Genomic DNA, 23,798 nt, shown 5'->3' on the forward strand with positions numbered 1-23,798 from the left:
CTGTCAAGCACCATGTCTCGGTCCAAAGAAACTCGGACCCAAAAGTTGAAATACTGATCTACTAGTTAATTCGCTAGAGTCGTTACGTAAGCCATACCGATAAAGACGGGCAAATTTTCATAAAAGAAAAAAAGAGAGGAGTATATTGAAATCTCGTCACTGTTTCTTAACTGCGAGCCCAGACTCCTGATCTTCAGCTGAAGCTGCGTCGCAGCAGCCAAGAACCTCACGCTCTGTACCGGATTCAGTATCTCCACCATCTTCGCCGCAGTAGTCATCCTCAACAAGTCCGCACTCGCCACCACTGACTCCATGGCCGATCTCATTGCCTCCATCGCCCCTGCCTCCTCCACTAATGAGTCGCTCACTCTTCCTCGCATTCTTGCCTCTACTACCAACGACGGCGACGCCATGCGCTCCTGAATTTCGGCCAATTCGTCGTTCAGCAATCGCTCCTGCAGTTTAATCTCTTTCGTTTGCTTTGCAATTTTTACTCTCTGATCTTCTGATAAATCTTTGATCGTCTCGTAGACGAGTATAAACACGAGTCCTGGCTTGAACCCGGAGATCCAGAGGAAAGCGCGTTCGAATGTGGTGAACCACTTTGGACGTGTTTTCTCGTCGTAGTATTGGTGGTAGTGAGAGAGGACGCGATCGATCAAGTCTCGAAGATGTTCGTCTCGTGATTCAAGAGAATGTTGTTGCGCGGAGAGAAGCTCCTTAAGGTAATTCTCTTGGCGTACAAGCCAGATCTCGAGAAATGACCCGAATGAAGCAGCATTTGTGGTATTACTAGTTATTGATGATCCGGAAGACAGAGAGGAGTAGTTGTAGGGGCAAATTTCTACGATCGTTGAAAGGTTAACTTTTCTTCTTGGGGGGTTCGTTTACAGCTTCAAATCCTACAAATTTCACAACAAGGCAAACCGTGAAAGCTCCTCAACCGGTTTGGGGGTGCCGGTCGTGGAGGCTCCGACGATCAAGTTAGTACTTGCCGGAGATGGAAGACCAGCTATGGTTTTAGTGTTTTGTCTAAGTATGTTTTTTGTGAAGGGTAGGTCAAAATGTTCTTGTTGTTTCTTCTAGGTAAAAAATGCTCGATCCCCCCAATGAATGAAGGGAGGTCTTTATAGAAAAACGAAGATCAATCTCGAGAATTGTGTATACATTCCATTGGTTTCATTGGACAAACATGTACAAAAGGAAATACATGAAAGGTCCATTATTCTGACTGTGTCAGGGTTGATAGATAGATAAAAGGATAAAGTAGCAACATGAAATGATCAAAACAGGTGTCGATGATAGTGTGGATAGAATTGTAAGCGGTATTTAATGAATAGATATTTATATGAAATAAGTCATTCCTAGGACGTGAGTCTGTCATACCGTAAATATCGGTTGTAGGCTAGATGTGATAGGAACTGCTTTACAACAACATCGGCTCATGAAGTGGCGCTCATACGAGCCAGCGCCATAACATGTGTTGGTGTCAACAAACGGTCGCCAACACATAGATGTCTTTGAAACTTGGTATCACTTTACTAAGGGAAAGTCACTGTAGACATAATAGTATGAACAGACTGTATAATTCCTGCAGACAGATGTCAGAGAACGTGACAGTTTTGGTGTCAGACGGTTGTTATGTTACTTTAGTAATGATATATGGATCGTATATGGGCCTCAAGATGGGCTTTGAATTGGCCCTAACCGAGATGGCTAGGTTCATTGACCGGAATAGTTGAACTGGATTTGTCATTGTATGACTGTGTGGGGCCATATCATTTTTGACACCTACAGTAGTGGACTGGAGACTAGACAAAAATAGAATTAAGTGAAATATAAAGGGTGAAAGACGAGAGTTAATAAACGTTTGTTTAATAATATATTGAGGAGGATAACATTGGGAGTGGGTTTTGCTTTTTGTGTATTGGCAAAGTCGCGTCTGAAGGGAAGGAGATATCCTTCAAGAGGAAGATATGGTTCGATTACGGTGGCCAAAGAAGATGTTAATCTAATAACGAAAGTTTTAGGAATGCATCAGAAATCTCAAATCAACAATTCTGCCGATTCACTGTGAACAGCGGATTCTTATTTCTCTGAACCATCTCATTTAATAATACTTGAACTGAAAAATATCTATGTTAATTGGGAGAAGGTTGGTCTTTTCTTTTTCTTTTTTTATAAACCACATTTGTCCTTAACAGAGTGGAGTAGGGGGATTGAACGAGGACTGTCCGGGATTTTCATATAATCCCACCGCCTCAGAAAGAGAAAAGAAAGCTGAGGTATTTTAGTTGATCTGATCGGTGAAGCTCGTCTTGAAGTGGAAATTTGTAACAAGCACGTCTTTTATCGGTAGGAAATGATAGCCTCATTGAGGGTGTTAATATATTTGGTAGCAGCTGCCTTGCCTTGGCGACACATATCCATGAGGCCATGTCATCACTGCCACCTGATGACCCCAGTATTATTCGACTAAGCAGTTGGCCAGTAGCTGTCGCTCAAGTTTGCGAAGCACAAGCACATAATTCTAAAATTCGTGGCTATTTATATGAGGCATAAAAAAAAATAGCCAAAATTGCAAAGCAAGAAATCATCCTCTTGCGGGTTCAACATTACAGGAAGTCACTAAACAGCATCGAGAATATATATTAGTCTTCTATTATATCTATATTTTATATTGTTGTAAGCCTTAAACGTTATATTTTAGCTGTTTCGAGCCACCACCAGCTTCCTGTTTCTGCGGATCTACTCCAGGTTCAAGTACCATCAGGCCTATTGCGCATCTCCAGCTTAGTTCAAAATTTTTGTTTGGCTTCTCAGTTCTAACCAACTGCATTTTCAAGCCATTCTGGAGTATGCACAATAGGAACATGCCATACCCTGCACACAGGTGAGCAGGTGGAAATGTAGATTCCTCACCCTGCAACAAGGGAGACGTGTAATTTACTCATCGATTTCGTAAATAACTAGTCCAGAAGTCCTACTAACTTGAGATGAAATTAGCACCTCCGAAAATTTGGAAATGTTTTAGACCAGATAAAACACAATTGCCTCGCAGATTACTTGTCTACTTCTTCAGAGATGATGGCCTTGCCCAGGTAAACCAGCTGCATCTCCTCTCTCCAGATCTGGAAACATGTCCATAAATTGCTTTCTTAGGCTCAATCATGTTTATACAGACAATATAACAGGAAAAGGAACATTAGTCTAATACGTCACAGTATCCTATGTCACTGGATTACGCATTCTTCACATAATCACTTGGATGAAAAAAATTGAGAAGCCCGTTTGAAAGATAAAGGTGTAAAGGGCTGTGAGGGGTGAGTTCCAGTTTTGGAGCACCATAATAAGCAGTGTCCATGCACAAATACTCCAGATAAAAAAATTCAAAACAAACGAGATACAAGAAAGGAAAGCATGAAGAAGATTACAACAGTTAAGCCTTTACCGTCTCACGAAATTCCACCCGGATATGTGGCACATTTGTTTTATGAATGTCATTTCCATTTGGACCTCTCTTGTAGTACTCTTTTCCAATCCAGTGTGACTGAAGCAGAAAATTTCATGCCAATATTAGCGGAGGCATCATATATCCTGAAATTCTTTTACAATCTAAAAGGTAAAACGATTGCCTATTTGACTTGGAAACACACGAATCTTATAAATGGTTGTGTGTTGCCTTATTGTTAAGTTGCTCTGTACAATAGGGTAGCTCTTGTACAAGTCGATTTCTTACACGGTTAGAAGGATCATATACCTTGAGAGCATGTGAGAAACCTGACTGGTAGACCGAATTCCGGGCAATCTCACACAGGTCGCATGAACTCAACTTCCACACCTGTTATGAGCAATTATAATTATAGACAAATCTAGGGGTAAGAGCATGAGAAAAAGAAAAAAGGTGGTGAGAGAGATACCGAAGCAGCTATGCTATATTCTTCCACTAAAGGTTCCTTTGTTAAGTGGATCTGGAGTGGATCATCCGTAGAAAGTGAAACATTGAGGCCTCGTAGAAAAAACATAGGAAAAGGGTTCCGATGATAGTCTAAAAATAATGAGTTGTTGCTCAAAGGAGACATAGCTAAGCCAATCTGAAAAATCACATACCATCATGTCCAATGAGATATCGCCAAGTGGGGAAAAATATATTAAGAGCATTCAATATGTAACCACGGAAGAACAGGATTATGTTTCTTGCCTGTGCCAGATAGTACAAATACTGAAGGACTGGAGATTTTCTCAAATTGATGCCATGTGCTATGTTATGAGTAGTAAGGAATGTGGCAGCAAGGTGGTCAGTGTCACCAGCCTGAAAATGATATAAACATCTTTAGCACAGGACAGTGTATACATATTAATGTGAACAAAGGTACCATATTACCTCTCCTGCATGTGGCCGAAATTTGATAGTTGTCATGCCCTTTGATTCACGGAGCTGGAAGGAAACATTAACAGGCAAGCAAATGACACATCAAAAACATAATAAAGGAAGAAAGAAGCAACTTCAAAAGCTAGTACAAAGGTTAACCACCAACTTCTCAAGTCACACAACAACATCTAGACAAGGTCATCACAAGTCTGCAAATTTCAGTTACAATAGGGGTAAAGGCTGAGATGATTTTTATCATTTTCCTATGAACGTAAATGAGAACAAGGGTAGTGACTGTGCTTTGTCAAGCATCTAAAGCTATACCAGATAGAGAAGTAAAATTGCTTCTGAAAGGGGCAACACTCACCTTGTTTAATGTGTAGAGGTTAGCATAACAGTAATACACATAGTATGAAAAGGCAGGATTGAACACATTGGTCCATTGAGCAGGAGTTGGCATGTGCTTTGTAGGGCGTCTTTCAGGCTTGCTTTCGTCATCAACCAAGTCTAATCCAACCACCTTAATGCAAACAACCAAAAAAGGGAACAGTTGGGAACATAACAATTGAAACTCTCTATGGGCTAGAAATCTAACATTTACATAATAACGTATGTAGATTAGCATATGCATGCATGTATGAATATCTTTATGCACATATGTGAAGGCACAAACGCACCAAGAGAAGTTCTCATCGGAGTGAGAGCAGTGATATTAAAGGAAATAAGAAATGTCTTAAATTCATAACCCAAATTGTTAACACACTCCTAAAGCACAGATGTGCATATTAGGGGCACATGAACTCGCGCTAGATGGATATGTCCTAAATATCCCATTTAAAGCTTGTAGGTTTTGACAATTGTGTTTCATAGTTGATCCACCTGAAGCTCCTTTGGATTTTGAAATCACTAAAACCTAGCACCCATTTCCCAATACTACCCATTGAATGATATTACACTAAAGAGTTTGCATCCAATTGGCAACCTCATCAATATTGTAGCTTCAGTAGAATACTCTAGATTAGTTGAAAAACTGGAATGTCGGAAGTTTCAGTATGAAGCATCCTACATGAACTTCAGGATCGAAAATGAATATGAGCAAAATTCAACGTGCAAAATGAAAGAAATAAACCATAAAATAGCAGAAGCAGCAGCATAAATGAATATATCAATACATCAAGCTGATCTAAATCAGCTCACCAACTTATTAACCACGGAGATGAAAATCTAAAATTACACCTAGCCTAAGATATTTTCCTTCCATCCACCAGCACAACCATTTTTATGGATAATTATTGCATTCTTGGGATTTCTGTTGAGTTTAAAACTTACTCTCAGAAAGCTACAATCACATGGAAGCGCATGCCTTAAGAAAGGGGGAAAATGAAGGTGAATCAAATCCTATGCAATGGAAAAATCACACCGTACACTTCGGAAGAGATAGAGAACCAAGTCTTAAGCACGGAAAACAAAGCACGAAGTTCAAAGAACATAAGTCGTGACCATCATACCTGGATATCATCTATGCTAATTAACAACAGTCTACTTTGATGTCGTCGTTGTTTCTTCTTTTTTTAAAAAAAAAAACACACACACACAGAGGAATCTCTGCATAGAAAATACCTAACCTTTTTCAAGAAAACATGCAACTGAGGATGTGAATCTGGATCCACAGTAGCTTCAAATAATGGAATAAAGATGTTGTCAAGGATGTTCTGAAATGATGTCACAATCCCCATGTCCTTGTAAATATTATATAATCTTGGAATCTGAGGAAAAAGATAACAATCAATAACAGCAGACACAATGTAAAAAAAGAAAAACAATATTCAAAGGTATTCATATGTGGAAAAGGTCCAACAAAAACAAGATATTTCTTGAAGGCTGAACAATGTCAAACCTTGTGCCGACAAAAACATTTTCTGGCGCAAAATGTAGCACCCTTCAAATGAATTCACATCAACCCAACTCAAAGAATACATATTAGTGATAGATATAATGTCCCAACAATAACTAGATGAAGAGAGTATACAAGACCAACAATGATGTGCCAGAACATATGCTACTTGACATTGTCCTTTCTTTGAGAAGAGAACATATGCTAGTTAACATGAGATATGAATCCTCACATATCCATACATGGAAAGCATTTTACAGCCTAAAAAGAAAAGAGAGCAAAAATGATATCCCGTCAAACGTTATGGATTTCAAAGAAACTTGTGAGCACCTGAATCAACCAAACAACATTCTCGCTGTACAATTCATTATTCACTATCCAACTAGCCAACTGGTCCCACTCACTTTGCTTCCTACCATATATAGATATTCTGTATTCAGCCATCTGCAGCATTAAAATAAGCAACAACCATATTAAGCTAACAAAAAATCTAAATAAGTACATAAATGGGTGAACAGATTTATGCAAAATTTAAAAATGCCACAAGCTAGCAAAGGCAAGTGCCCAAGCATGTATAACTCGCACAAGCAGGTATACAATTCTTAAATAGCACATCTTCCTACTTACTGGCAGAATACCTAATAAGGAATGAACATACATGTCAAAAAAGTAACACACACATATAGATAGGCAGCACCTGATATTTACTTGCAGCGAGATCAGAAAACACTTGCTTCGTCAATTCACCCAGGAAACGGCCTAGTCAAGAATGGACACAGATATCAATTTAGATTTTAGAGGTTGTTCACAAAAAGAAAGCTACTTCTAGGGAAAGCAAAATTCAGAGATCAAAATCACAAATTCACTTAAGGAGCAATGCAGTATTAAGACTAACTAATTCATTCATATATTGATGGAATGCGGACGAAAACAAACAAGATAAATATGGGCACTATAGAAGCTGTGTGGTGTGTGGTCCGTACAGATGCAGAGAAAATAATGGGCACTATAGAAGCTATGATTCATCCTTACCAGGGCCTAAACCAATAAGGACGAGAACAAATACCTTGGATAAGATTATCCTGCTTTAAGAATATCTCCCGGAGCCTGCTTTGTCCACAGGGATTATACTTGAGATTGAATTTGTCAAAGCGATGAAACGTGCTCTTGTCAGCATGAACATCCAACAGGTCAACATTCAGGTCATACCTGTTTGAACATATGTAAATATTAATCTTTTTTTCTAAGCTCTTATAAATATCAGAAGAATATATAAACGGCAGTGAAAGAGCAATCATTTGGCTTAAAACCACTAGAACAAACTTTACTAACCCAGTCAAATCCAAGCTCTCAAAAACTTCTTTTAAGGTCAAGTATGTCCCATCTCTGAATATTACAACCTGGGTACAGCAAACAATATCAAGGTGTCACTGAATATAAAATGGTTTATTACAATCAAATTTGCATACCGACTACAAAATTACACAAACAGGCGCATAACAATATTTGTTACCTCATCAGGTTCCTTCCTCAATTTAGACTTTATAAACCTCAAAAGATGCTTTTGATTCATGCATGCAGAGTGATGTACATGTGTATCAACTTTCCTGACGTTATAAAAGTCACGATGGGGGGCACTTTTCTGAGCAAGAAATTCCCTATCCGCATTAAGCATCAAGTGCAGGTTGAACTTCTGAGCAGCATCCAAATGACCATAACATCAACATATAATCATTTATTCCCAAGAAATTGCAAAAACAAAAAAAAAAAAAAACCAAAAACATTCAATTCAATTCAATTAGTTTTGATCTTCAAGAGTAACATAATTACTTGTTCCAGAAGATTTAACCGATGATGACATAAGGTTCTCGTATTCCCTGCGGCTGTCACTCGAAGAATCTGATGCAAGTCAGTGAAAAAGGTTGTTGCATCAGCAACGGGGAAAAGCTCTTCTCTAGCTGAAAAGGTAAATGAAATGAAAAAGATAAGCATGCACAAAAACATAATCAGACTGAAGAGAAGTTCATAAATTAGAAAATAGAAGATAGTGTATGATATCAATTTTCATGTTCTCTTACAATCTTTATTTGGATAGACATGTATGACCCCATCTTGCATCTCAAAGTAATGCTGAGGAAAAAATAGGCAACGTTCATGAGTATAAAATATCCAATAAGAATCCTGAGTAAGCAGAAAACGGGAATATTAACATCAAATAATAGTCTCACATCAGATTTTCCTTCTGAAGTATAAGCAAAAGGCTCTGGGTTAGGCTTTGGTGTGCTGGGGTCAGATATAACTTCTTTCTCCCATGGAGCAACTGCTTCCTTGAATAGATATCGTTTTCTCATTTCGAGGCATTCCTGAAGAATCACATAAACCTCTGCTTCATCGGGAGATGGTACCTCTGTTTAATTGAAAGAGATAAGCTGTAAGAACCAGAACTTTTTAAAAGGAAACCAGAAAGAAGTAATTTAGTTTTAAAGGGCAGCAAGAGGACGTCACCAACCATCTACAATAAATAAGACCATCAAAACCAAAAACAAGCTTCTATATGTAACTCCTTGTCCAATGTGCCAATTACAAGGGGTGAGTTCAGCTACATAAATCCATGATAGAAAATAGAAAGGGTGGATAGCCATTTATCTCACATAACCACAACAAGGCTTCAGTTTTCCCAACAGCTGTTTTAGGTCCACTTCTTCCAAACTAGCCAAAACATGGATGATGGCTCAAAAGTAACTTCCTCTCACAATCCTAGCTCATTTACTATAGTTTGAAGCACTAAGATCTTTCTCCCTTTGCTCCTTTGAAACTAACATTAGTCAAAGCTTGGAAAAGGCAATAGTAATTACATGAAAACTAGCCAAATCTACTTTTAACTCGTCATGGTGATCCTTTAGTTTTTCTTTTCTTTTCCTTAAATGAAGCTGACAAAAACTGATACCAAAAATCATCAATCAATTTTAACTTTCCTTCTCGTATATTATGATGCTAAATATCTCGCCATAGGAGCCATATGATACTGGTATATTTTCTATTTGAAACAGCAGGGAGACTGGTACATGTTCTATTTGAAACAACAGGAAATCAGCAACATTGAAAGGAACAAAAATGAACAAATGTAAGTCAGATATTCATCAACAGACCACTCTGTACTTTCGATATGACATATTGTCAACAATATGTCACATCAAAGTGAGAGAAGATCGAACCAATACCTGTAGGGTTAATTTTAAGTCTTGTGAAAGTTTCCTGCTCTGGCTCTTTCCGTAGAATATCAGCTGCAATAGGATCAGGTTGGACGCCATGGAGGTCACCAGATACACTATGGGATCGAATCATGCTTGAAGCAGCAATAGACATTTGTTCTCCATTGGCATTGACATGCTCCGGTAAATTCTCATAGCCCTGGACATGTGATGTTCAAATAAATTTCTATGTCATTTTAAAGTTCTTAAGAACAAATAAAAGATACCAAAGATATACTGACAGAATTGAAATTCTCAAGGAAATAGCAAGCATTAACTCATTCCTCAGAAACCAAGTTTGGGCCTGGCACGTAATAAGAGAACACTGGCTGACTGGTGTCTAAATCTGCACTCTGTGTGTGTGTATGTGTGGGGGGGGGGGGTGCGGGGGGAAGGGAGGGAGATACGCACGCATAGAAAAATGTTTAACTCACAGAGTTTCCATTGGTTTGTAGGAATGTAAGATCCATCTTAGAGTTGTCAGTCATATTATCCTCTTCATCGGATCCTTCTACACTTTCAAAAGCACTGGCACTAGCAATAGGGGACTTGGGAGAAGTTGGTTTCATAAAACTTCCAGATCTCTTTGTTGAACTTGTACACCCAGTAGATTTCCCTGCTAAAAGAATCATTTTGTTAACTAAACAGCATATGAGAATGTTGCCCCCTACCCCCAAATAAATAAAAGCTAATAGTCAAGTCTTTCTCTTCTATCTACTAAAGGTAGCTCATGAAAAGCAATAATCTGAAGCTAGTTCCCATTGAAGCTTGAGTTCTAGAATTATACGTACACATTGGAAGGCTGGGTACTTCTGAATTGGTGGATCACACCCAAACTAAGTAAAGAAAATAAATTCCTAGTATAGTAGGATTGGGATGTAAAATCACTTTAAAGTTGACTCAAGAGCTTCCATTTTAATTAATGATTCTGGACGGACCCTCTTTGACAAATGAAAGGTGTAACTCTTCTATAAATTCCTCTTGCTCGCAAAATTGTTAAAATCCACAATAGTCAGAACAACACTCGCAGCTAACAAGACTTACTAACTAAAGGAGCCTACCACTAAGCATACAAATTCATTACGTTCGCTTCAATCTTTACATTCAACTTGTTACATGATCATATTAATTATCAATCTTATAATCATGTCTCGACACAACTAAATTTGGACAAACTCTCTCGATCTATGCGTAATATCATAATCAGTGGGAAGCCGAGTTTATCACTCCGGCCAGAAATCCGACATGTTCATACCTTCCGGGACCACGTGAAGCCTCGGCAATCCAGCCGGAATCCCGTCCACGGACATCGGACCATTCTGCTTCTCCTCTCCATTAATCGCCCCGCACTCTCTCGAAACCGCTGTAACATCCGGCAGGGAAGAAGACCCCCGCCGGTAGTACCCGTTCCCCTTCCTCCGACCGCCGGCCCCACCACCCCCGCGCCTCTTCTTAGTCGAATGCTGAGGCGAACCGCCCTCCGAGTTATCTTCCCGCTCCCTCTCCATCGTCTTAGCCAGCTCCAGTAACTGTGTTAGGGTTTTGCGGTGCATGAAGTACGCAGATACCGCCACGAACGACGCCCCTACCAGCGCCGCCATAGCAAGATGCAACGGATACGCATCCATCTGCCCCTCACTCTCTCTAAAACGTAACACTCACTTTCTCTCTCCCTCCGGAAGTTTCAGAAGCATTCAGTGAGAATGAACGAAAGAAAAACCCTAGTGAACAGACTCGCACTCGCAGAAGAGTGAAAGAGCGAAACAGAGGATTTGTGTTCTCTATTTTTTTTTTTTTTATCCCGAACAACTGCCTCTTCTTCGTGTATTTATAGGCAAACAGGTGGGAGAAGAACACTCATTTTCTCCGCTCGAGAATTTTTTTGTAAAAAATATATAATAAAATAATTAAATGAATTCAATTACAAGGTAAAAATATATTACTATAAATTATTTTATTTTTTTACAAAAATGTGTTATTATCAGTGATAACTCTGTATCATCGCCGCTTAAAATATTTTATCTCAATAAAATAAGATTTAATTTGGTGGATGTATGGATTTACGAGTCATTTTCATTACCCAGACGTATGTGCCAAGGAAGATCCAATACACATGTCTTAACGATGTGTGCTTGTGTGCATTGTTTTACAATGTTTCGTGAATAACCACGACAACAGAAGTTTTAGACTCGTTCAAAGTCCGTACAGGTAAGTGGGACGAAATTTTCCAGTGCAAAACCCACGCGAATAGGGAACCTCTAGGAAATATCCCAATCAGTTTTGAACTTACGACCTCAATACCTTTAATTAATTCTTAAATCTGAAAAGGTAATCAAGCAGGCTATCATCCAGTGGTTTACTAATTACACATTGTATTATCAAATCCAATTCTCTCTCGATATATTCCTCAAAAAATTCATTCATGCGGATTCTTTCTCCAACCAACGAAGAGATCTTGGCGGAATTTTTGGAGCTACAAAGCCATGAAATGTTTTATTCCTCTTTTTTCATTATGGGTTCCAAATAGGCTTGGAATATCAGTATTTTTACTGTACCACGTGTTGAAAGAATACGAATATTTCTCGAGCTCTCTTGAGAGTTTATACTAGAAAAAAAAAGAAGATAAGTGGGAATATCATAGGTCATTCAATAATCTAATAGTCCTATGAAGGATTGGAACCGAATACCGAATAGAATATGATGGTTCTGTGCTCATGGATCTAAAATTCTAATTGTCATATTTTTAATGTTAATTACAATATAAAGTTTAGTAATCTATGATATCCACGAGGGTGCAAAAAGAAAACGACCCAATAACGATATTATACAAGTTTGGTGTTTGGACGTCCGATATGATCTAAACTCAAAGCATCAAATACGTGTCCACAAATGTTTTTCACTTGATGACATAGTAAGTTGGGCTAAAACTCATAGCGTGACCACAAGAGAATTGCTCCAATTGAGAATCAAACTCATCACATTCCGAGTCCATACGGTTTGGCCCCAAGAGCTTCACATATATGATCATTTTTTAATGAAAATAAATATATTATTACCATTAATGGAATTTGCCTTTAAAAGTTAATATATTTTTTCTATGCATTATATATATACACACATGCATAATGCATACAAATTTGTTATTGATGAGCACTATATGCACCCCATTCTTTCTAGTGTATTTTTTAGTTAATGGGGTGTACTTAATTAAAAATGTGATGCATATAGTGCTTATCTTTGTTCTTTCTATTCATCATATTACAATAATGGATTTTGCCTTGAAAAAATGAATATATTCTTTCTATGGATCATGCATGTACATGTGGCCACATACATATATTGTTAAAATATATCTTCATTTATTTATGACACCAAAAAAACTATATATGTCATTAAGTTTAATAGCTAACATGCCACTCATTATTATCCCACCATACTAGAACAAATCGTTGGAATGACGGTGAATAACCGATGAGAGCTTGATTCTTCAAAAACTATGCAGATGTATATCTAAATTTTGTATCTATTAATTTTGTTTAGAATCTACAATAACCATCATTTAATGTTTATCTGTTATTAATTTCGTTATTTTACATAGGCATATTGATACATGTTTTTTTTTTTTTCTTTTTTTTTTGAAAGGCCCATAGACCACATAGACGCTAAGCCATGTCCGAAAGGCACGAAGACCATCAAAACGGATGGAAATTAAATCCCGACCCCCTGATGAGAATGGAATCCTGGACCTCAAGGTCCTGAACAGACAACTTAACCGACCAGACTACCTCCCATTTTTCATGTTTCTATTTGTCAACATCATATTGACATTTAGAAAGCAAAACTTGAAAGAATGGATCATATTTCAAATTTCGAATTTTAAAATTGTTCCAACCAATTATGAAATAAAATACACCGGAGTAGCTCCTTTTCTATTTCTTTTCGTTTAGATAGAGCCACCTACTTAGTGCCATCTTGTAGAAATCACGTATATAAAAACAAATAAAACTATCCAGATTAGCTCCTTTTCTATTTCTTTTCGTTTAGATAGAGCCACCTACTTAGTGCTATCTTGTAGAAATCACATATATAAAAACAAATAAAACGTTTTTTTTTTTATTACATATTGAGACACAAAGACAAAGTGCCAAACAATAAAAACATTGTAATCTTCTTACTAATATTTTATTGTGATTTATTTTTAGTACGACCGAATGGGTCGAGCCCAACAAAAGTTATGTTGACAGGTGACCAGATTTATTATTGGGGCCCATTTGTTGGGCCCGCGCAATTCAGGAACCGATAAGATTATTGTATCCATTTCATTTGCATGTAAATTGCCTAGTTGGTTGGATTGATACAGTCAATCATAGTCATGGGCCATTTCATTTGCATGTAAGCACTAGAGTTGAAACTTGAAACCAAGACAGGTAATCAGGGTGAATATAATTTCGATCACCGAAATATTTTGATTTTTTTAATTTGGTCGGTTACAGTTCAAATGTTTCAATTTGATGACTATAAATTTGTATTTATTTCAATGTAATTATTCGGTCAAATTTCTACAAATTTTCGATTAGAGTTGAAACATTTTAACTTGGTGAAGATATATAACGGACTAACTATATTGAAATTAAAAAAAAATGGTTATCAGGTTGAAAAAATTAAACTTTGACTTATTAAATTGGAAATTTTAAAATTTTTTGGTGATCAAAAATTATATTAATTAATACTCTGGATAACCATAAATGAGGAGCGTAAAGGTCAAAAGAGCACAAAATTACAGCCAGATGTCATGAATTGGACATATCCTATCCTTTGAGACCCGATTGATAAAGATTATAATATCAGCCTCATACCCAATAACTAATAAATTTCAACCATTCATTTGGGTTGGATATGATTTAAAAAGTACAAAATCTTCACATGTCAAGTTGGGGGTCAAAGTAAAAAAAAAGAAGAAGACAAATTGGTATTCGAAACTTTGGATAATCGCTTATTTTTTTTTTAAACTTAGAATTACATCCGATATGAATTTAAACTAAGGTCATTAGGTCTGTGCGCATAGAAATTTTCCAGGTGACAACCGGGTTATTAGGCCAAATCTCAGGGTATTATCACATGAATATTGCATTTGGATAATCCCTACTTAGTCTTGACTAATTCCACGGGACATCCACGTAAGATAATTGTAAGCATAATGTTGTAATATTCCTATATCTTCTTGCATATTGTCCTTGCAAAGATTCCTTGCGACCAAACCAAACATGCCGACTTGGTTGTCAAGCAGCCCTATGTATTATGTGTATATATTCGCACAAGATTCCCATCCAAGGTGGTATATATGCTGAATATTGAATATTGACTGTGGTGTCAATAGAGGGCACAAGAGCCCTTGAAGGCTAGCTTGAAATGGGTGGCATCAAGAATTATATTCTCTTACCGAGATATAGAATCATCGAATCATGGAATACAGACATCAGCAGCTTTTGAAGTTTGGAAAAGTAAAAACAGAGATCTAGAGTTAGAATCATCGGGGGTGCTGAAGCAAACTATATGGACTCGAAACGTTTTGAGTTCGATTATTAATGGGAGCATGTAACAGTCCCATTAGAATCATTGGAAGTAGTGAATTTATTGGGACCAAACTATATAGAATCGGAATATTTTGAGTTCGATTCTTACCGGTAGCAACGGACACCGGGTAAAACACTTGACTTATAAAATTTAACAAATACAATACAAAACAAAAAGATGACTCTTGCCTTCACATTGAGATAAGATTGAAAACAACAAATTTGCATCTGTATAACTAGATCTATCAGTTTGAAACTGCATCCAAGATAGATCTGACAATTTGAGATAGCATAAAAGCAGATATGAAAATAGAAACAGATCCAGGTGTAGATCGCAAAAGATCGACCATCATCATCATCATCTTTTTTATTGTCGCACTGATATTGTCAATCGATAAACCCAAATGTAGAAAATACAGATAACCCAAATTATTCGGTTGTCCTACTAAAATAAAGAAAACGAGGGGGAGGAGGTGGAGAATATTGATCTCCACTTCCTCTAGTATGACAACCGACGAAGAGAGTTCTAGAGAAGTTGTGAGAGTTTTTATTGTTCTTCTATCTAAAACAAAAAACAATTATTTATTTCATACAATGAAATATAATTTCAGGTTAATTAATTAGACCTATGTCTTTTCAAGTAATTCATAAAAGTTTAAAGCAACCATGTTAGTAATGACATAGAAGTGGGAATATTAGTCACTCCATAACTTAATCGTATCTTGCTAAGAATCCCCATCAGAATAACGAAATTACTTCCACTATATCACATCCACTGCTTTTTGATTGATCAATAAATAATCATAAGATCTAAAGTGTATTTTATCTAAAAAATATATATATATTTGCTTGCCATGGGAAGAACATAAACCAGAATAATCAATCTTAAAAATATAATCCAGCTTCATTAGCCAAAATTGAGCTCTTAATCTCCTCAAGGCTAGCTTGTAAGTGTCTTTGTGCATTTACAATCACTTGGGTGATAATCTAGTTGGTGAATATTTTTTGGGTCAAATTATATGGACTCGTGAGATTGAGTTCGATTTTCATTCAGAACAATACCATTGTGGTTACGCGTTGGGTTATGACCCAACTTATCATGTCATAAAGTGATAAACTTTTGTGCACACGGATATGACGATCCGAGTTTTGGCTCATATCGGATATTCAATGAATAAATTTACCTAGTATCGTTATCGATTACGAGGGGACAAAAAAGCTCTTGTTCATTTACACTGCTAGGAAATGTGTTCTAATTATTACGGCTGAAAAGAGGCCCAACATTTACTAGCAAGTATGGACCGGTTTTATGATTGGTGAAGCTATCTACATGGGCTGACCAGCAACAAGGTGGGCAAGGCCGAGCCCTTTAGTGACATGGGGCTTGTAACTCAGATTACCTTCGTGTTGGGTTCAAATTTGGGCTTCGCTTTTCGAATTTGGATCCCTCCAATTACCAAGTCCAATTAACTATTTTAATGTGCAAAACCATTTTTTTTAATTATAGAAACATAACGAATGATAAGCATGCATGATTTCAACCGTTGGATTACATTTTTAAGTGTTACAAATGAAAAATAAAAATTTGTGTGCTATCCACCATGGTTTCAGTTCCGATTTGTTATGTCTATTTTAATATATTTTATTTTTACAGAGGGGAAAAAATATCACCACATTCATAATCTTACATATTAATTTTATAAAAAAAAATTATAATTATTTATTTCCAATATGAAAATGGACGAATTTTCCCTTTGGGATTTTATAGGAGGAAGAACAACGAGTTATCAACTGAGATGATAAATTTGATAACGATAATTCTTAACCCATGTGAGAGGTATTGAGTTCAAATTTTTTGTGTATTTCACTATTGTAATTTACGAGATTGAAAATAACTCAAATGGCATGTGCGGATGTCATCCTTATAGGAGGATATGACTCATAACAATAATACACACAATCTGATGAAGGATCCTCGATTATTGGAGTTTAGATGTGATAAAAAGTTAGCAAAATCAACTTGAAATTTTTTGCGAGTTAAAAAATCTCACATCGAAAAAGACTTGTGGATTCTTCATCTTTATAAGAGCAAGTCTACATTTAATAATCAACTACATTTTTTTTTCTTAACTTGGTGAGTTAAGCTTAACTAACTTGATGGGTTTGGGAAGAACAAATCTGTGAGAATAATTCGATGTATTCACGACAACCGAAAGCAAGAATAGAAGGTGAAATACCCTAATGGGGCGGTAGGATTGAAGAGAATGACCGACAAAATAATCTTTAAAAAGAAAAAGGGGAAAAAACCCTACGGATGGAACCCCTTGGAAGATTTTCCTATAAATGCAAACGCGGCGGTCTGGTCCGCAACGCCAACCCTAGCTTCTATCTAGCCACTTCATATTTTGCGCTCTTTCCTACCACGTCTTCTTATCCCTGTTAAACCCTAGCATTCGCCGAACAGACCCTTGAAACATTCACCGCCGTCAACCCTTCCTGTGAGTTTTCTTTTATATGTTCATCAAATTATCTCATTCCGCTTACTAACATCGTGATCCTGAGTTCGTTTATCATATTTGTTTCAGGATTCGCGAAATTCAGACACACCGAAACTATGTCGTCGGACGATGAAAGGGAGGAGAAGGAGCTGGATCTCACTTCTCCTGAGGTCGTCACTAAGTATAAGAGCGCAGCCGAGATCGTTAACAGTTACACACTTCCCCTTTATTTATATTTTGATGGTTGTCGAAGATTCGGTTTTGTGTAACTAGTTTTGTGTTTGCGCTTTTATTTAGAATATAGTTCTGTGATATTCTACTGGATTGATTGCTGGACTGGGAAAAATTGCAGAGGCGTTACAGTTAGTGATCTCAGAATGCAAGCCAAAAGCAAAAATTGTTGATGTCTGTGAGAAGGGTGATTCATACATCAGAGAGTAAGTTCTTAATTGATTTTCGTGTTTGGTCTAATTTTAAATGGAGCTTGATTTATTAACCCGACTTGTATTATTGCAATTTTTTTAAAATCTGGAGTTACGCGTTGAGAGTATTGTTTTATTGTGTTTTAAGGCAATCAGGCAACATGTACAAGAATGTTAAGAGAAAGATTGAAAGAGGCGTTGCATTTCCTACTTGCATCTCTGTAAACAACACTGTTTGCCATTTCTCACCACTTGCCAGTGATGAGGCAGTTTTGGAAGAAGGTGATTTGGTGAAAATGTAAGCATTTTCAAGTTTGTGTACTAAATTTCTTAAATATGTCTAAATGCTTACACAATTCAATGTTTAGCCAACTAGATAATTGCTAGTGTTTTTTGTTTGCAGAGATATGGGGTGTCACATTGATGGGTTCATTGCTCTAGTTGCACATACCCATGTTCTTCAAGAAGGGCCAGTTGCAGGGAAAGCTGCAGATGTTATTGCAGCTGCAAATACTGCTGCTGAAGTTGCATTGAGGCTTGTTAGGCCTGGGAAGAAGGTATATTTTTTGTGCAAATGTTCATGTCTCTTAGGTCTTGCCTTATTTTGGTTGGTGGCATGCTACCTGGTGGAGTTCTATTAGAATATATCTATGTATCACCTGGTTACAAACTTTAACCGTGTCGGTAAGATCCAGGAAAAACTGTGTCATTGAGACATATTTCAGTGTGATAAGACATATTCCTCTGTGATTTCTACAGTTGGGCAATCTTATACTATATGATGTTATTGCATCCCCTAAATGATGATAATATTTTATTGGTTATGGATTAAGTTCCAAATGAAGCTTATTTTGTCATAGTTACTCTGATAGGGGATGCTTGTGTTTCAACCAACACAAGAAACCTTGAAAACAGTTGTGCACTGCCAGATTGGTTTAAGCAATACTTGGGGTCTATGCTAGCTTTTTATGGGTTGAGAAGCTCAGTTGCTGGTCTATTTTTTATTCTTGCTACGGTTCTGTGACGGTTGCCTTCTTTTGTTGTTTATGTGTTGTGATTAAATATCTACTTGACTTTTCTTTTGGATATTTTGTGTTTAGGAAGGTTTTTCAGTAGATGTTTTTTGGTGATGTACAAAAACTTGGATCATTTGATAAAGCTTGAGTGGCAACTTTGCCGAGGTGATCAATTCCCTGTTGATTTCCTCTTTTCCCTGTTGCCAATATTGTTGGGCATTACAATCCCACTGTAGGTTGATACATCCTATGGTTTCATACCTATTAACTGGTTAAGCTGATGTCTTTTGCATAATCTTAATTATGGTTTCTTGAAGTTCGTCTTTTTTTGACCTGTCCATGGCAACTTTGTCGAGGTGATTGTGTTTGCTTGTCGATTTCCTCTTTTTCCCTGTTACTAATATTACAGACTTGTCAAACCAATCTTCTAATCTTACCGATGTGATATTGCTTTCAAACCTGTTTAGGGTTTAGGGTTTTCAAAAGCCTCCATCGTTGCAATTTCTTCCATTCCAAGGAATAATGATATTGCAATTGTAATTAGGGCATTTTCCATGTACTCATTGATGACGGAATGCCTTTGTTCAGCCACTCTTCCTCAATATGGTATGCTTTCACAATGAGTTTTAGCTAGTAACAAAACAAGTATCAATATGATAGCTATATATCAACCATATATGTAATTAGTTGATACAATTGTGTGAGAAAGTAAAAAGAAGAAGAGGCGTGGGTTTCAACTAGGAAGAGTGGTTTTTTGGGTAGAAGAAGAAAAGAGAGAAAATGCTAGGTAGAGAAGAAAGAAAGGAGAAAAGAGAGAGAGTTTGGATTCAAGGTAGAAGCATATCTCACAAAGACAATCCTAAACCCTAAACCCAGCTTAGGAATATGTTTGAAAGCAATCCCACATCGGTAACATTAGAAGATTGGTTTGACAAGTTTGTAATAAAAGCAATAGCAGAGCAGGGGTGGTGGGCGGGTTTGGGCATCACACAACCGCCCGATGCCCAAACCTGCCCACCACCCCTTCTCTGCGATTGCTTTTATTTCGTCTCTCAATATTGTTGTCCCAAATAGCTGCACATTGTTGCTCTACTTTTGGGTTTCATCAGTCCCCCTATGAAAGAAACCCCATTATGGCAGAGAGTGAAATGAAAATATAAAATAAAAAATGGTAATGCCAATATCATTTGCATCATTTAATGATGCTTTCCGTTTGTAAATTTTTTGGCCTTTCGATTTATTTTCTTTTTACCATTTCCCGGAAAATGCTTGTGGGATTTCCTTGGTTTTTCTAAGTCCTTAATGAAGATGGTTTGGTTAAGCCAATGTCATTTGCATAATATCAATGATGGTTTCCTGAAGTTTGTCATTTTTTGACCTGTCAATGGCAACTTTGCCGAGGTGATTGTTTGCTTGTCGATTTCCTCTTTTTCCCTGTTGCCAATATTTTGGGCATTCCAGTTCTGCTGTAGGTTGATACATACCGTGCTATCACTCCTGTTGCCTGGTTAAGCCAATATCATTTGCATCATTTAATGATGCTTTCCTGAAGTTCGTAAATTTTTTGGCCTTCTGATTTATTTTCTTTTTACCATTTCCCGGAAAATGCTTGTGGGATTTCCTTGGTAAGTCCTTAATGAAGATGGTTTGGTTAAGCCGATGGCATTTGCATAATATCAATGATGGTTTCCTGAAGTTTGTCATTTTTTGACGTGTCAATGGCAACTTTGCCGAGGTGATTGTTTGCTTGTCGATTTCCTCTTTTTCCCTGTTGCCAATATTTTGGGCATTCCAGTTCTGCTGTAGGTTGATACATACCATGCTATCACTCCTGTTGCCTGGTTAAGCCAATATCACTTGCATCATTTAATGATGCTTTCCTGAAGTTTGTAAATTTTTTGACCTTTCGATTTATTTTCTTTTTACCATTTCCCGAAAAATGCTTGTGGGATTTCCTTGGTAAGTCCTTAATGAAGATAGTTTGGTTAAGCCGATGGCATTTGCATAATATTAATGATGGTTTCCTGAAGTTTGTCATTTTTTGATGTGTCAATGGCAACTTTGCCGAGGTGATTGTTTGCTTGTCGATTTCCTCTTTTTCCCTGTTGCCAATATTTTGGGCATTCCAGTTCTGCTGTAGGTTGATACATACCATGCTATCACTCCTGTTGCCTGGTTAAGCCAATATCACTTTGCATCATTTAATGATGCTTTCCTGAAGTTTGTAAATTTTTTGACCTTTTGATTTATTTTCTTTTTACCCTTTCCCAAAAAATGCTCTTGTGGGATTTCCTTGGTTTTTCTAAGTCCTTAATCATATGATAGTTTAGTGTTTTTTGTAGGGTTTGCTTTTGGCATGACTCTCTTTTTTATATTGTAATGGTTGTCAGTGCATTCGTAGATATCCCCTGGATACCGAGTTGTCTTTTTTCTCTATTAGATAAATCATTTCATTCGTTTCATGCTCATTTATCTTTTTGCTTGACGTGATCTCTACATGATGTAAACTGCCTTGGGCTATGGATTACTCCTATGAAGCCTCTTGTAGTCATAGTTACACTGATAGAGCGTCATTTATTTGGTTTTGTTCCTGTCCTTTTCTTCTCTTTCTTTTGAAGTTAAAAGGGTGATGAATTCAATATCCACTCTTGCTATAATGAATGAAGTTTGGAAGTTAGGTGGGCTTCTCCTATATTATTTTTTAACTAGAATGTTTTGTATGTTACATCTGGGTGCAGTAGATTCTTATTCCAATGATTCATTTGTCTTAGAAACACAAGTAATATTATATTTATTGTACACGGATGTCTCTTCTCCCTAATTTTCTACGAACAATGATTCATGATAGTGGAAAATTGTTCTTCGGGGAGCCTTAATCCTGGGCTTAAGGAAAGGCAACTTTGCCGAGGTGATGAATTCCTTATTGGTTTCTTCTTTTCCCTGTTGATGATGCTGATATTGTAATTGGCTAGTTTTGGGGTGTGGTAGGTACCAATCTTTATTGTAATGCTTCCTTTTCCTCATCTTTTAACTCTGTATGCTGAACCATAGTTTTTAAACTCGACCCGCTCATCGAACCGTCAAGGCCGAAGGTTTGACACGTGTTAATGCAAAAACTATCTTTTTCTAGCAAAAAACCGCGGAGGCAGCCGGTTCGTGGGTTTCACGGTCCGACCGGCGGGCCTGTCCGGGTTTAAAAACTATGTTCTGAATCACTGTTGCAGCTCATTGTGTCTTCAGTCTTATTAATTAATCTTGCTTCCAGCTTTGGATGGTCCTATGACTTGCTTTACTGAATCTCTCTGTTTTTTTTGGCAGAACAAAGATGTAACAGATGCAATTCAGAAGGTTGCTGCTGCTTACGACTGCAAAATTGTTGAAGGTGTTCTTAGCCACCAGTTGAAGCAATTTGTGATAGATGGGAACAAGGTTGTACTTAGTGTTTCTAGTCCAGATACCAGGGTTGATGATGCAGAGTTTGAGGAGAATGAAGTGTATGCTGTTGACATAGTAGCAAGCACAGGTGAAGGCAAGGTAATCATGTAGTCAATGTTAACATCATATGAGTTTCTTGTTTCTACATTTACCTCTTACATTCTTACTTTAAAATTGTTGCTTTGTTATTGGTTTTTTCCTCTCGCAGCCCAAGCTGTTGGATGAGAGACAGACTACTATTTACAAGAGAGCAGTTGACAAGAACTATCACTTGAAGATGAAAGCTTCCAGATTTATTTTTAGTGAAATTAGTCAGAAATTTCCAATCATGCCATTCTCTGCAAGGTTTGTTTTGTAGTTCAGTGTTTTGGTCTCTTTCCCCTCTTGCACATATTGTTCAAAATCTGGATCTTTTCTAAAATAGGGCATTGGAAGAGAAGAGGGCTCGTTTGGGATTAGTGGAATGTGTGAATCATGAACTCTTGCAGCCGTATCCTGTTCTTCATGAGAAGCCTGGTGATAATTTGCTGGCACCTATAGTTTATTTGGTTTTGCCATGATGGTGTTGAGCCTGGCTTATGTTTGAGTGTGGGTTGATCATTTTGCAGGTGATCTAGTTGCGCACATCAAATTCACAGTTTTACTGATGCCAAATGGATCAGATAGGATCACATCCCATTCTCTGCAAGAGCTGCAACCCACAAAGTCAATAGATGATCCTGAAATTAAGGCCTGGTTAGCCTTGGGCACAAAGACAAAGAAGAAAGGAGGCGGAAAGAAGAAGAAAGGTTAGTTGGGAGGAAATAATACAAAATGAATTATTGTCAGAATGATAAGCAATTTGTTCTTCTGAATCGAGTTTTTGTAGTTGTGGATTTATCGAGGTTTTGCTCTTTTCTTCCGTGGCAGGTAAGAAGGACGACAAGCCTGAGGAGTCGTCGGCAGCGGAGCCCATGGATGCAACAACAAATGGTGCTTCACAAGAATGAGCCTCTTTTACATTTATCACCGCCTTTTTATTCAGTTTTGTTACTTTGTTCTCCTCATTGTAATTGGTCAGTAATGAGTTGATACTTAAAAAGTATAGTTTCTTGACGAGATCCTAAATGAGTATCATCCTTTTCCTTTCCTACTCATGAAGCCATTAATTTTAATACCTATTACTGACAATTGAGGAGAAAAATTTTAGCCGCAAATCCTCTTTGGACGTGGTAAATGATTGGTACAAGTGCTTTGAGGTTACTGTCCTGTGCTCTGAGGTATAAGCAAGGAATGAGTTGTTTCCTACCAGAGGAAGTGGTTGTGTAGGCCGGTGCATTTTCATGTCCGGTACTTGA

At 37.3% G+C, this 23,798-nt stretch overlaps 2 protein-coding genes across 4 annotated transcripts; one reads left to right on the forward strand and one right to left on the reverse strand.

Moving 5' to 3' along the window:
* Positions 1-2,525: 2,525 nt before the first annotated feature.
* On the reverse strand, positions 2,526-11,327 carry LOC120013721 (AMP deaminase-like). 2 transcript variants are annotated; one of them, XM_038865626.1, is made up of 20 exons: positions 10,773-11,326; positions 9,952-10,133; positions 9,488-9,677; positions 8,495-8,673; positions 8,345-8,396; positions 8,097-8,224; positions 7,780-7,959; positions 7,599-7,666; positions 7,333-7,475; positions 6,964-7,025; positions 6,597-6,710; positions 5,998-6,138; positions 4,740-4,892; positions 4,385-4,438; positions 4,202-4,312; positions 3,921-4,094; positions 3,761-3,841; positions 3,452-3,550; positions 3,010-3,131; positions 2,526-2,923 (listed from the first exon to the last, which is right to left on the reverse strand). In XM_038865626.1, exons 1-19 carry the CDS (start codon positions 11,143-11,145, stop codon positions 3,063-3,065), a joined length of 2,553 nt encoding a protein of 850 aa, XP_038721554.1. In that variant the 5' UTR covers positions 11,146-11,326; the 3' UTR covers positions 2,526-2,923; positions 3,010-3,062. The 2 variants fall into 2 exon arrangements, with proteins under 2 accessions (XP_038721554.1, XP_038721553.1); XM_038865625.1 differs by having other exon boundaries at positions 7,333-7,666; positions 10,773-11,327.
* A 6,100-nt stretch (positions 11,328-17,427) lies between these two features.
* On the forward strand, positions 17,428-23,595 carry LOC120011767 (ERBB-3 BINDING PROTEIN 1-like). 2 transcript variants are annotated; one of them, XM_038862876.1, is made up of 10 exons: positions 17,428-17,588; positions 17,676-17,798; positions 17,941-18,025; positions 18,159-18,308; positions 18,414-18,567; positions 22,345-22,560; positions 22,670-22,806; positions 22,886-22,977; positions 23,070-23,249; positions 23,371-23,595. In XM_038862876.1, the coding sequence occupies exons 2-10, from the start codon at positions 17,705-17,707 to the stop codon at positions 23,448-23,450; spliced, it is 1,188 nt and encodes a 395-aa protein (XP_038718804.1). In that variant the 5' UTR covers positions 17,428-17,588; positions 17,676-17,704; the 3' UTR covers positions 23,451-23,595. The 2 variants fall into 2 exon arrangements, with proteins under 2 accessions (XP_038718804.1, XP_038718805.1); XM_038862877.1 differs by lacking the exon at positions 17,428-17,588 and having other exon boundaries at positions 17,670-17,798; positions 17,886-18,025.
* Positions 23,596-23,798: the final 203 nt, after the last annotated feature.

This window comes from Tripterygium wilfordii, chromosome 13 (assembly GCF_013401445.1).
Source record: "Tripterygium wilfordii isolate XIE 37 chromosome 13, ASM1340144v1, whole genome shotgun sequence".
In the NCBI taxonomy this organism is placed as follows: domain Eukaryota; kingdom Viridiplantae; phylum Streptophyta; class Magnoliopsida; order Celastrales; family Celastraceae; genus Tripterygium; species Tripterygium wilfordii.